This window comes from Nanorana parkeri, unplaced genomic scaffold (genome assembly GCF_000935625.1).
Source record: "Nanorana parkeri isolate BGI_ZX_2015 unplaced genomic scaffold, ASM93562v1 scaffold2168, whole genome shotgun sequence".
Taxonomy (NCBI): Eukaryota; Metazoa; Chordata; class Amphibia; order Anura; family Dicroglossidae; genus Nanorana; species Nanorana parkeri.
In genome coordinates, this window is record NW_017308436.1 from 102451 (window position 1) to 117808 (window position 15358).

Sequence of the window (15358 nt, forward strand, 5' to 3'; positions counted from 1 at the left end):
GCAAATTGTTTGGCCCAGTGAACATGTTAAAATTAACATTTCTACCTTTCTTTGTTCCTAAGAGCTTGAATCCTCTGAGTTTTGGTATTTTGGCAGGGTTTATCCCAGAAGTCAAGGAAGTCAAGCCTTTTTAACAAAATTAAGGTAATCCGGCTAATTGATGTAATACCATGCATGTTGTGGTGGCTGCTGCTGGTATGCACAGTTTTTCTTTTAACATAGGTTGAACTTGATGGACTTGTATCTTTTTTCAACCTGACTAACTATGTAACAGGGACGTGCTCTCAGGGGAGGCAGGTGAGGCAGAGCCTTACCTAGTATTATGGAGGAAAAAACTGTCAGCTTCAAGTTTCGCCATTGGTCCAAGCTGTCCAATCAAAAAAAGAGAAAAAAACCCACTGAGGCCATCGATCTTTAATGCTTCAGCAGTGACGAGGGAGGGAGAGACCGGGAGGCTCCTCCCTGTCTCCTCCCTCCCTCAAACTAGCTTGGTGACCAGGTTGGGGGGCGGGGCTTTGGCAGGCTGGGGGCGGGGCTGTGCATGCTGGGGGTGGGGTTGGGGAATGCCTCACCAAAATCCGAGGATACCGAACGTCACTGCTATGTAACTATGTAACATTCTAAATGCCTTACACCCTCTGTTTAAAATATAACAGCACTTTTAATAAATATTGTACTTAGTGGTGCAGCCTATATAATAACGCAAATATGATAGGATAACATTACTAAAGATATCTCCCATTTTTGCATCCATCTTTACTCTGAGTTGCTCCGGGACACCACTAGAGGATGCTGTTTGGAGACTGTAGATCTGCGCTGTATTGAACTATTTCAGCAATAGGTCAGAAGCAGGTATTCAGTGCACAGCAGGATGTATGCAAAGTAAGGAGGCGGCAAGCAATGTTACTGGAAGCAGAAATTATTTTTGTACAGGTAACACATAATACTAATATTTCGGAGGCTGCTGTGACAAAGTCACAAAGTGCAAATGTAGAAATTTCAGTGAAAGTGCAGGTATATTTTAAGACAGAAAATCTATGTAGGTTCCATTCCACATTTGTTATTACTAGAACAGATGAGCAAAACCTCTGCTCTATATTCTACTCATGACTTATAAAAACATTGTGAGCCAGGAGAATCTGTACAACGTGGTTTCCTCATTTCTAGCTGCTAGGTGAAAAAGATGTAAGCTGAGTCTGGGACTATACTTTTCATGTTAACACAAACAATAATGTGAGACAGTCTTCAGTTAGGTGCAAATAACCTTGTCTTACAAAGCCTACTGAGATCTCCTACCTCCTGTGCATTCTCCAGACTTGAGTCCATTTGCGTTCCACTTCCAAGGTATGCAAGTCCTTCATTTTCCTGAATAGCTCCATCGTTTAGCTCACTGGGTATGACGGTCCATGAGCATCGAGCAAAGTTTAAACTTTTATTTGGTATGGTTTTATTATTATGTCTATGAACAATTCCTTGCTCACCAGTCCCGACTGTTTTCTCAACCTCAGACTCCATGATAACACTTTCCTCAAATCTCACTCTATGTCCTTTGGTTGAGGAACACTTTCTGTTGTCTTGTCCATTAACATCCACCATGATTTTAAAATCTGGCTTTGTTTCCTGAGATGTGTCCTGTGGTGAACTAGTTTTTTCACTTTCTGAAAAAGGGAAGGTCCATCTCCGCAGTATTTTCCCAGATGCATCCCGGAAATTTGGTTTGCCTCCGCCGGTCTGTCTAATATGGTCTGGTGAAACTGGCCTGAGCGGCTCTGCATATGTTTGGCCACATGTGTCTATATAACTGTAGTTTGCTACTTCATTACTGTTCTTTGTATTTTCTATATTGGTCACAATGGACTCTGCAGAATCTTCATGGTTCTTAGCTGATGGAGGGGATATATGTGGCTGGCAGACCATAGTCTCTATACATTCCATTTCAGAAGTATTAATAACCATTTCTTTGCTGCATTCTTGAGTATCTTCAAGCACAGAGATATTTTTTGGATCATTTAGCCTTTCTTGTACATGATTGACTTTGTTATATGTTCCACCCAGATCTCTCATTTCCCATTTTACCGATGCTCTATTCTCCCTTTTCTCAGAGGAACGGTCCCATTTCAGTACATCAGACGGTTGTGCAGAAACAGAACAAGAACCTTTCATCACCACCTCAGCTCTGTCACTCCTTAAATACCCATCAGGTTTTTGATTGTCAGTGCACTCAGTAGTTTCACCTTCTGTATTACTAGCTGAGCCATTGGATTTTAGTTTTATCCAAGAACATTTCCTTAAATGGCCTGGCATTGACAATGTTCTACCTATCTTCCTAGAAGAAATGCAGAGGTCCTCACTACTTCTCCACTCTGACATCGGACAGACAGGTGAGACAGGACTACTGGCTTTATCCTTGGTATTAGGGGAACCTGAATGGCCTGAAACTGAACGGCCTATGAAGACAAAGTTGTCATGAACATCTACTTGGGGTAAATTCTGTGTGTCGTGTAGATATTTTTTAGAAATCTCTTTAGAATCCTCTTCTACATTTAAAGCATTTCTGCTGATTTCCTCTACAACTTTAGTGTCCTCCACCTTTGTTTCAAGAGGTGCAGAAGAGTCAACTTCTGTAATTTCAGAGTTGGGTGGAACAATAGGATCATTTTGAAGAGCGATTTTCTTCCACTTAGAAAGCTCTTTCTCCTTCATGTGACTATTTTCACTATCCATTTTCCACTTAACAGATGCCCTAACGTCTTTGGAAAGAGAAGGGGCAGAGCGCCTGCGCATCTGTTTTAAGAAACTTCTATCTCTCTGTACTGGAATTGGTGGCTTCTGGCTGAGGTCTTTTACAGGGTCTTCTTGAACTTCACTAGACTGGTGCAAACCATTTCTTGTACATGTATCCTCTGCTTTGACAGAAGACTTCTTTACTGGAGATTTGGTGTCTGTCAAACTGTTATCTGTACTGTTACTTCCAAGCGTAAGTTCAATCTGTAATCAAATAATGAAATATTATTTAAGTGTATTAGACAATAGTATTATTACTTATCGCTTGAATTCTTTAGGCATTTTGCTAGCATTACTTTTCCATACTGAAAATAATTTTTAAACTGTGTTACCTTATGATATTTTAGAGAAGAAATCTTACATTCAAGGGTACAATACATAATTCTTACCTCAGAACTGCTGTCCTTCAGACTCCCCACTTCTTCCTCCTCCATGATATCTGCCAGGAGCTCAGCCACTAGTTCTCTCAGCGGGCTGTTGTCAGTAACACTAGACACAAATGGGTGCTTGGGAAAAAACATGTTTTTTTTGTTTATTGGTGGTTTTTGTGGAGAAGTTACCAGAATCGGTTCTTTGTTTTTATTATATATCTTTATTACTAACCTCAAGAAGCTCACTAGCTGAGGATCGTTCCTGCGGGTTTCTTTGTAAGCACTTGTGGAGAAAACTCTTAAACTCTGGTGACCTAGGTAGAGTCAGAAAGTATCCTCATTAAATAAACCATAATACAGGGATCTCAAGTCTCCCTGATGTTCAGGGAGTCTCCCTCTATTAGATAGCAGCTCCCACTTTGTGTATGTATGTATGTATGTATGTATGTATATACTGTATATGTTATTATCATTATTATTTATTTTATATTCTGATGACGGCTGTAAAAAAGACAAAACAGAAAGGGCACCTCCCTGAAATGAGACGGGAACCTCTCTGAAATAAGGTTTTGCAGGTTGGGATGTCTGATAATAAATTACATATGAGGTTAAAGACACCAAAGCTCAAACCTTGTTGGTCTCAGGTGCCATTTAGATGGTTAGTGATCCTATGTGTCAACCAATTTGTTAATTTTTTGGCTATCTCACAGCCATTCAAAGGAAACATGTTCTGCGACAAATTCAAAGAATGCAATTGCTGAACTTCTTCTAAGAATACTAGTTCCATGGCTTCAGTGATTTCTCAGTCACAGAGCTTGAGCAAGCGTTCAGAGTAGAAGGTCAGAACTTCTGTTCTGCATAGTTGTTCCTGGTCAGTGACTTTCAGGCTAGGTTCACACCTGCACTACACCACACGACACCCGGGACGCGCGTCCAGGGGCCACGCGATTGTGTGCTAGTGAACACAGCGATTGATGCGTGGCCCCATTGATTTCAATGGGGTGACATCCACGCGGAAATCACTAAAAAAAGGTACAAGACTCGCTGCTTTTTTAGCGTTCATGTTCACTTGCACGGGCGGAATCACGGCGGGAAACCGCACGATCCGCCCAGCGCGACTGGGGTGCCATTAGAAAGTAATGGCACCCACAGCGCGATTGGTTCACACCTTGGCGACTCCTGACCACACGATTTGTGCAATTGTGCACAAAGCCGCGCGGATTGCCCCGCGGTCAGGAGTCGCCTAGGTATGAACCTAGCCTGAAACTATTTAAAAAACATTGGATGAACATGACTTTCAGGCAACTATCATTAACTAACACAACAGGTTTCTTTGAATTCTTACAGCGGTCTCAATGGATGTGAGGCCAGAGCTTTTGTGTTGCTTTGAGGTCTTGGAAGGGGGCCTCTCCTTCAGTTTGCACCTGTAACTGGGTTTTTTGGGATGCTGCTCCACATTAGATCATATACAAGGTTCCAACTGCTTAAAAATATAGAACATTAAACTACAATGCACTTGATGAGGAAAACACATAATGGTTCTCATAGATCATGACAGGAAAGGGGTTTGTGTTGCCCACAGCCCCCACCTCAGGATATTAGATTTGTTGTATAACCTGTATTAAATAAATGACAGCCGGAATATGATTGCTTCCTGTGCGCATTATATTGTCTATTCAATCAGTCTAGATGAAAGGGTCCTTTGTGTTTTACAGAACACATCAGATATGGAATAACATTTTATAACGTATTACCTAGTTGTGAACAGCAGTTTCTTTCTTACCACAAATGACGATACTTCAGGCTTGGTGGCTTGGACTTGAGAATCTTCAGCAAGACACGGGTAGGGTTCATCTCATGGTTTGGTGGCTGAGTCTCAGCCAGCTCAATGAGAGTGACACCTAGAGACCATACATCAGCCTTATAATCATATGGAGCATCTTTGCAAGTCTCACAAGCCACAACCTCTGGTGCCATCCTGTAATCAAGAAAGAGGATAGGAGCATATAAAGTAGGGCTATGACCTACAAGCTTACAGAACAATGCAAAAGCTTCAGTGTACGTACCAAAGCAGTGAGCAGAATATAAAAATTAGAATGATTATGTAGTTGTTCATACAATAATACATTGCAATAAGAAGTGCAAATATGATCTTGACATATACAGTTGTGATGACTGCAGTTTGAAGGTAATATATAGGGATACGAAGTCACCAGCACTTCAGACATGTAATTACATTTGACAAATTGATTGTGTGGAACAGCGTTACAGACGTTTATATGGGCCTGGGACATTCTCGCCACCATATTGAGTGAAGTCACCATTCAACGCTATCACTTCAAGCACCTACCTATTATTTAAGGGTCTGGTACTGTCAGGAGTACAGCTTCATACGTGAACTGAATGAAGGTAAGATGTGACTACTTAGTACATGCAACAATCCCCTAATTAATCTTGACATTACACAATCTGCACGTGGCGATATATGCTGAATTTAGGCTAAGTTCACACCTGGGCGATCCGTGACTGCGTGGCAATCGTGCACAAAACCACACGGATTGCCAGGCGGTCACGGAGTCGCCAACTACAGCCGATCGCGCTGGCGGTGCCATTATTTTCTAATGGAAACCCAGTCACAACATCTGATCGCGCAGTTTCCCACTGTGATTACGCCTGTGCAAATGAACACTAAAAAATGCTGCACATCGTGTGCCGCAAAAAAAGGTACTTGTAATTTTTAGCATCTGCTGCACAGATGTAACCCAATTTAAATCAATGGGGCCGCGCGGCAACCGCTGTGTGCACTACCACACGATCCTGTGGTCCCAGGACGCGGGTCCGACTATAGCTCAGGTCGGAACTGATTTTGAAGCTTTTGTTAAAATGTAACTGTTACAGTATGTGCAATTGCAGAGAGATGTAACTAAGATGTACTAATGAATTAGCGCAGCTTTGTATTAATGCCTCAACTACATATCATTCCACCCCTCTCTACAATTGTAGCCAATCTGAAACCATGTCAATGCAAATAAAGCCAATATTAATAGTCATATAAAATAATCATTTAACAGTCTAGTTAATAAATCAGTGATATGTGATGACCTTATAAGCAGTATGTTGGTTTTCAACAAACAGTGCTGATAGATAATTTTATAGTGAAATTAAATCATTTTATATAATTTTAAAGTAAAAACAAGAGTAAAATCAAATGTTTCACATGGTCACCTGACCCCTAACAGTTACAGTATAACTAATTTTAATTTATTTATTTGGATAGAGTGGTGAGGGGTTAGAACCACCATCGTTTTTTGTTGCTGTAAAGTAAGCCATTGGAACACCATCTATAGAACTAACAAACTTACTTTCCTAGGGTACCAACGCTGCATCTCAGTAGATACTCCACAGTGTGTAAGCATTGTCACCTAGGACAGGAAGTGTGTTAGTGGTCGAATCACCAGGTAAAAGAAAAAAAGAAAACTAATGCAGCAATGTAGCATTGTTTTTGGGGTTTTAGATACACTTCAACCTCATCTAATCTTTATCCTCAACAACTCCAAAAGTTGGACCCTAACCCAGGGGCGTCCCGAGGCCGGGTGTCACCACATGCGCGGTCATCTTATTGACGCCTGCCGGCAGCCATCTTGATGCTGACGCCGGCAGAGAGAGGAGGGGACGTTCACTTGGCGGGATGAAGTATGCCGCTGGGTCCCCTCCTCTCTCCTGACACTGTCGGGCTCTCAGTTCATGACCGAGTGCCCGACTTTTCAGAGTGGGTGACAGTCAGTCATTTTGCTGTCGCCCCTCCAGTGGTACAGTCCGTGTACCCATCGCACTCAGAAGCTCTGCCCCATGAGATAAGAAGTGGGTGCAGCAGGTGTCAACGGGTGGCTTCCATCAAAGTATAAGTAAAAGATGGACACCGGCACTCCAAAGCAAATCCAGTGCGTCTATTTATTCACGTACTTGTTGCAAATGCAAAACACAAGATACAACGTTTCGGGGTCTCACAGGATCCCCTTCATCAGGCAAACAAGTGATCACTTCATCAGGCAAAGTGATCACTTCATCAGGCAAACAATGGATCCCCTTCATCAGGCAAACAAGTGATCACTTGTTTGCCTGATGAAGGGGATCCTGTGAGACCCCAAAACGTTGTATCATGTGTTTTGCATTTGCAACAAGTATGTGAATAAATAGACGTACTGGATTTGCTTTGGAGTGCCGGTGCCCCTCCAATGGTGGCACCCGGGTGCGGGCTGCACACTCCGCACCCCTTTGTGACGCCACTGCCCTAACCTCGACTTAACTTCCAACAGGCCAATACTTTTTCAAGTGCTGGAACCATCGACAGTGAAAGCTACTTCTCATGGTAAAAAAATCTTCTAGCACTGACATAGTGGCACAAAAATTTTTTTTTTCCCAATTGAGGACATTGTATGTGTTCTTTTTTTATCTGTAATGCAATATTGTACCCAAGGTCAGAAATATATACAGTGGTCCATTCCAACAGGTCGTTAAGTCTTTACATTGTATTTCATGCCCCAGGATTAGATTAGGGAAGGGTAAACTCCTATTAGGTTATTCTTTTGCAGCTCATATCCTTCACTTCCCGTTTTGGAGATGGAACCGGAAATTAGAGGAAATCTCTCCAATGCAAACACATTTCCCAGCTAAGAGAGCTGTTGCAAGAACATGTGTCCCCTCAACTCTTTCTATGGTTACAACTCAGAGATTTTTAGTTATTTCCCTTCACTTTCTGTCTCAACTAACCATCATATGCTTATTGAAATAATAAGGGCTGTGCTGAAATGACACCTAAATGAACACAAACTTATATATAATGTGTAAATCTATAAACCAGCTGCTGCTGAGTGACCTCAAAAAGCAGGTAGTGAATGTATTCTCAAATCACAGCGCTAGCAAACTGATAATAGTCCCTATGTGATACACTCTAAACCACATGTGTCAAACACAAGGCCCGCGGGCTGAATCCGGCCCGCCAGGCCATTTCATGTGACCCTCGGACCTCTCTGAAGCCGGTGCTGTAAACAGGTGCCGGGCTTCACAGGAAGGCATCCAAGGTCCCTAGCAAAGTCCCAGCAGCCTTCCTGTGGATCCATGCCACCCGCACCTGCCAAGACTGACATGGTGAGACTGCACAGCCCTCCTAAGACCCTGCACAGCCCAGCATAGACCCCGCACTGCCACCCGAGAGTCCGCACAGCCCACCATAGAACCTGCACAACCCACCTTAGCACCTGCACAGCCCACCATAGACCCCGCACAGCCCACTACAGACCCCGCACAGCCCACCACATACCCCACACAGCCCACCTGAGAGTCCACACAGTCCAGCATAGACCCCACACAGCACCTGAGAGTCTGCACAGCCCAGCATAGACCCCACACAGCCTACCTGAGAGTTTTCACAGCCCAGCATAGACCCCCGCACTGCCACCTGAGAATCCATACAGTCCACCATGGAACCCGCACAGCAACTCGAGAGCCTGCACAGCCTACCATAGAACCTGCATAGCGACCTGAGAGCTTGCACAGCCCACAATAGAACCAGCACAGCCACCTGAGAGCCCACACAGCTCACCATAGAACCTGCAAAGCCCACTTGAGAGTCCGCACAGCTCGCCATAGAACCTGCACAGCCACCTGAGAGTCTGCACTATTACACTAATTGCCATTATTTTTCCTCGACTTCTATTTTCAGAGTTATTAAGTTATTACTAAAACCAGTAATAATCAAATGCAGAGGCAATTATTTAATATGATAAAGAGTAGATACATTTATATGGTCTTACAGATACAACCGGCCCTTTGAGGGCAACCATAATGCTGATGCGGCACGCAAAGAAATTAAGTTTGACACCCCTGCTCTAAACCAATTGATTAATGTGATAATAACAACAAAAGTGATAAATAGTAATAAATGGTGTGAAAGACCAAAATTGGGTACACAAACACCTTTTGTAAAAAAAAAAAATGAAATTCAATCCCAATCTTTATATATTCTTCTCAGCATTCCATCAGTGTTCATAGTGATAGTGAATCCCAACGTGCCCCTTCAGATATGGCACTCACCAGAATTAATGTGACCTAGTATAAATATACTTTGGTCATAGCAAGCAATCCACGTTGATGTTATCTCTCAGATGGCTTCTCACCACACAGACAGGACCAATGGCATCAGTGCTGAAATGGTGACTCTTTCAATATTTCGTCATAAACAGGACATTAAAAGACATCATAGTGTAAAACCATTTATTACATAATTCATTTAAAAACAAGTGCACTTACATTTACAATAGGATAAATCTGCAAAAAATCCCACACAGATTCATCGGGAAACTCCACTCAGCAGTCCAAACAGGAGTGAAACATCATAAAAAAAATCCCCAGAAGACTCCACCCGACACGCGTTTCATCAAGAGCGATCGCTCTTGGACCAGTATCAGTCTGACCAGTATCAGTCTGACCAGTATCAGTTTTCTTGTGCTGTGATTTGAGAATACACCATATGCTTATTGTAAAATCAAAGAAACGCTGTACAGAGGAACTATGAAAGCTGGCAGCTGCCACTGCTGGCCAATCCTTTAAAAAATGCTGGTTGCCTGGCTATCATTCTGGTTCAAAGGCTTCAGTACATTCTGTATTACTAACCAGGAACAAGTATAAAGATCTGGGATTCTGACTTTTAGGGCCATTTCACACCATCGTGTTTTGCGTGTAATTGCACGATCCTGTGCATTGAACGCACGCTATCGCATAGTCCTTTGTTACCACGCGCTAAGTGAGTTGCATTGCCATTCATTTGAATGGCACACCAACACATCTCCGGGCGGCCATATGTTGCAGCACGACGCGTGGTTCAACAATACCGTGTATTGTGGTGATGGTGGTGCATTGGGGTGCCATTCAAATGAATGGCAATGCAATGCACCTAGCACACAGTAATGCACGCTAGGAGTGCTGTGTGATAGCGTGCATTAAACACACGGTATTTGGCAATTAACACAACATCGTGTGAACGGGGCCTTAATCTTTATGCTTTTTATGGGTCACTGGCTCAGCTAGTACCAAAGACAGGGACATACAGGCTACTAGCATTTTTTAGTAGCCCAGCAGTGGCAACTGCTTAATTTCTCTCAGTACAGGTTTTCTTTATTCTGGACATTGACAGACCCATTGGAAACATGCTAGTTAGATTAGCGCACTGATCCATTCCTAAGCTTTGGTTTCTAAGTAACCACTCTCCTTTAAATAATGTATGCGGGCCTTAAATTATTTAACTGATTTTTTTATCATAGCAGCTGAGAATTAAAATGTATTTCTTCACTGTACAGATGATTTATATGGATTTCAGTTTTTTGCTTTTTGTGTTCTGATTACTGTACTACAAGGGACATCTACAATGATTCTATGTCATTACAAATGTACTGTACTCACCAATAAGGTGTTCCGATAAAAGAGCTACGGCGTTGTAACGTCTGGCTGTTCACCGCAGAGACACCAAAATCCGCTTATGAGAAAAAGGACACAAATCACTTCATTAGTAAAAATAAAAATACAACTATAAAAAAAGCAGTCTCATAAGCTAATATCTCTACAAGGGACATTATCTCTCTGCTATTCCTTGAGGGGTTCTCTATCCAGCATGTAGGGTGAGATAGTTGCCTTCTGAATTTCATGATAACAAAAGGGAAAAGTCTTGAACCCTTTCACACGGACAGTGCCTTCAGATGGAAGGATCGGAAGCCCAATTTAACTCTATGGGCAGCCGGATGTAAGCAGACATGCGTCTGTTTACATCTGATTACCCCCGACTACATCTAGTTCCAGAATAAATGGACCTGAATAGGATGGATTGGAGGTAATCAGATGTAATTGGACGCATGTCTACTTACATCTGACTGCCCATAGATCTAACATGGGTTCAGTTAGTTCAGCTTTTTCCTCCGTCGCATCCAATAAAAATTGCTAATGTAACCTCCTCATCCATCACCACCTCCTAATCCCTCTATTCCTACTTGGTAGAATTGCAACAGCATATACTGTAATTATGTCTTTTGAGCTGTAGATGGCGCTGTACTGCAATGCTAGTCTATGCTAGTTTTCAATATGCATGCTTATATCTATGATATACAGGAAGTTCTATCTATATGTATGCTATAGGTCTCATTGCTTTATTTTAAACACATAACCAACACTTCTCCCCTTTGTTTTTTGTTTTTCCTTTATTGGGGTTTTCAAATGTTCTTTTATTTCAAGTTTCACATTGGGCCTCAACATGTAGAGGCAGGCACGTCTTCCTTTTCTCTTATAGAGTGGCCGTACTATACAGTCACAACATGCGCAGGAGATAGTTGAATGGCTGAAGAAGCTATCTCTTCTTCCTCCTCCCAGGCACAGATCAGGCAGTTAACTGCAGCCGCTGCTAGTGCACCCTCTTCTTCCTTCCCTTCTACTTCCTCCACCTCCTTAGCTAATCCAGCTATAGCTCTGCAATTTGGCAATGGGGAGTAACCAGAATTATTACATCACTCGAACACTGACTTGCTGCAGGATGTTGATCTTGGTCATGTGCAAACATTCCTCCTTTCAGATACTGAGGATGAGAAAGATAGCACCATGGCTATGGAAGGGGGTGGGGGAAGGGGCATCAGGCTGGGGGCAGCAAGAGGCAGTGATGTTTCAGCAGCTGGCGCTTACTGCAAAGTGGGTTCCAGCGATGAGGTGGGGGTGGATAATGAGGTGCCAGACCGTCCATGGGTGCCAACAGTTGGAGAGCAGGAAAGTGCTGAGGGAGAGGCAGAAAAGCAGTGAGAGAGAAATGTATTTAGGGGCAGTTTGCAGTGAACTGGTGGAAGGAGCAGCTGTCCTAATTCATCTGGCAGCAATACCGCCAAGGTACAGGTCATGTCTATCTTCAGGGATGGTCCACAGAGCTTTGCAGCGTGGGCTTTTTTTTATGTATCTGCTGCCGGCAGCATAATTGTGTTCTGCAGCATCTGCCTGCGGTGTATCAGCCATGGTAAAAATACCAGTCATTTGGATACCACATACATGAAGAAACACATTATTATGCAGCAGTAGGAGCAGCACCTCAGTGTAAATAGTCAGCAGCAAACAGCCCATTTTCCTCCTCATCCTTTACTTTCCGCATCGCCTCCCCCTCCACATAGAACATAGAACAGATGCTCTATGATTAAGTGCAAGTATGTGTCAAATATGTTAGTGATTATATCTGAGACATATGCTGTATGCCGATTGATGAATTAAAGATTACACAGCAATCTTCAATACATGTAGGAGTGCCACGAGTCCTTTGTGGTAACAGAAATCAATGTTTCTTGCAAATCTTGCAAATGTTACGCGTGTGGTTTGTGCAAATTCTTAATGAGTTAACATAAAAATGATTTAAGGAGTTTTTACGTGACAACTGAACTGTCTTTAAAAGCTTGTATCTAGACATGCAAATTTTGTTTCGTTCTGAATGGATATTCGTACAAATTTCGTTAAATTCTGACATTTGGATGAATCCAAATTTGAACAAGTCCGAATGTGAATGAATCTGAATGGTCCTTTAATGACAACTGTCCTGAATTTTGTTCAAGACGAAACTAAATTTGACATGTTGCTGTTCTCTGGCCTATTAGATGTGTCTTTTAGGCTGTTGGGGGTTGCACTACATGCACGGTCATTTGACTTAGTTCCAAAAACAAAAATCGAACAGATTTGAAATCCGAACAACGAAACAAATCAAATTTCGGATGTGAAATTAAAAAAAACGAAAGCAATAAAAATCCACAATTGAAACGAAACAATATTTTTGCATAGTCACATGTCTCCTTGCGTACCTGTGAAAATGCTAAGCTATGGCAACCAAATGCAAGACCTCCGTGGGTCAAGATAACATCCTTTCCTAATCTCTACTATATTCTATTTAATCTTTATGTTTACTTTGTAACTCTTCTCAATAAGCTTTCAAAACCATTCATCGTGAGCAGAGGTTGTTTTTGCTTATTATGGCCAAGTTATAAAAGCAGAACAAAGCAGGTACAAAATAGGCATGCTAGCAATAAGACACCTATACGAAGGTGCCTTGCCACATGTGTATGAAGGATCAGAAGTGTAATGAAAGAGAAGACCAATTATGTGAGTGATATTTCTCAGGCTGCACACCAGTTATTCCTACCCTTCAACTTGAAGTATACCTATGGTTAGTCCAGTTCAACAATCTGAAAGAACTTTTGGTTAGGGTGTTCCAGATGAAAGGGGATTGAGGGATGTGCATTCAATTTTATGAGCCCTTGGCCATACTAATGAAATTAAATTGAAATAAAAATGTGGGTTGATACTGGTAAGTTAAAGAGAATGTTGGTGTAATCCTCTTGTCCTGGATTACACCAACACCATCGGAAAAGCGACAACTGACACAGAGAACATCTACCCATCGCAACAGGCAAAACCGTCAGTTGCAGCCATTTTTCCTGTCCATTGACACAACACCTCCCTTGGTTGTAGCGCTTCTTCCTCTGTTTTCTTTGTCCTTACACACCACTTGTCGGACACCCGGGTCCGCTTATACTAGAAGCTGCACACCTGCTTACCTTTCAGTTCCATGACCACCTGTCCTCCCCTCCCCCCCCTTTTTGGTGAGTGCCGTAACATTGGATTTTGTTTTTCAACTTTTCACCTGTACAAAAGAAAACATCAAAACCTCCACTAGCTGATTTATTTATATTCGATTTATTGGTACTACCGGAATGACCTAATGTTAGATAGTTAATAAAATCTCTATATATGTATGTTATATTATCTATACACAACATGAAGAATGCTTTTCATGCTGCTTGTACTGTGAATTTAGTTACAGATAAAAAGTTCCTTCCTCTTTTCTAGGTACCGCTCAACACCCACTGTTACTGCTCAGCTGTATTCACAAGCATGACTGCACGAGAAATTGTTCTCCCATCATATATGATAAAACTGACACGTTTCTACTTCAGAAACCTTTTTTTTTTACACTTAAGACAAATCTTTGCAAAACTCTTGCAGTGATTGAAAGAACACGAGTCATCAAGCTTCACTTAACACATAGCATACACTAGTTAGTTTGCCCAAATCAGTGCTCTCAGGATGGACCAAGCTCTCTTTTTTTTTTTTTCATATTAAATGTTTATTAAAGATTTTCAAAATATAACAAAAAACACACATACAAACCAAGCTCTCTTTTGAGCTTCAGTATTTGGAAGGTCATGCCACATTTGACCTGAGCATTGATTGCATTCAGGTTGAATCTAATAGTTTCAGGGAACAGTGAGATTGGTGTTTTGGCTATGTGGCCCTGCTTATGCGCCTCTCTTCCTGCAGTTTTGACCAAAGTCTCCCCTAACTGCATCTGCTAAAAAAAAATTCCAGATTGATTAGGACCATGGTCTTTAAAGGAAAGGCAATGATAATCTCTAGACATGCTATTCAGATGTCTCTGAGCTGCTATATGTTACTCAACATTCAGGGATGCTCTCCACTTTTCCCATTGTTGGCCAACACTTATGCAACTGAATGTCCAGGACTGTGAGTTGTGTTTCTGTCTTTCACCCTTATAGTGCCAATATATTTATCTCATACGCTACCTAGATTTTTATTGTAATATAACATTTTATATTTTAAAGATGAATATTTACATAGTTACATAGTATTTGAGGTTGAATAAAGACACATGTCCAACCTATTGTGTGTGTGTGTGTAAAGATCCGCGAGTCCTCTCGTTATGAAATTAAAAGTATATGTTTCTAACTCTGTTTGGAAAATATTTCAGTTAGTGAAATTATACTGCATCATGGACTGCATCAGGGACAACAGTGCTTAAGTATACTGTTTCAGCTAGACATGTACTCTGGCAAAAAATTTGGATCAGTTCGTTTTCGGATTTTTCGTTATTTTTTTTCGGGATTTGAGTCAGAAAGTCAATTCGGTTCCGGAATCGGATGAATTGGAAATTTTCGTTACTTTCGAATGAGTTAGATAATATTTACGAACTAATGTTCGTTGCAGCAAAGTGACATTAGAAAAAAAAATTATTATTTCTTTTTAACAGTCCACAGAAACAATATAAAAAAGTGTGTGCCCCACCCCAATTAATATCAAACCCTTTAGGTGGGAATAGGTGGGACCCCAACGCCAAAAAA

General features: G+C 41.7%; 1 protein-coding gene across 1 annotated transcript in view; it reads right to left on the reverse strand.

Moving 5' to 3' along the window:
• Positions 1-15358, reverse strand: part of LOC108800929 (serine/threonine-protein kinase 10-like) — a 65397-nt gene that overhangs the window by 22826 nt on the left and 27213 nt on the right. Inside the window, exons 5-9 of the mRNA XM_018572913.1 lie at positions 10614-10686; positions 4939-5133; positions 3388-3469; positions 3174-3290; positions 1297-2988 (exon numbers count right to left, since the gene is read on the reverse strand). Of these exons, the coding sequence (XP_018428415.1) occupies positions 1297-2988; positions 3174-3290; positions 3388-3469; positions 4939-5133; positions 10614-10686 (2159 nt within the window). The remainder of the gene's footprint in view (positions 1-1296; positions 2989-3173; positions 3291-3387; positions 3470-4938; positions 5134-10613; positions 10687-15358) is intronic.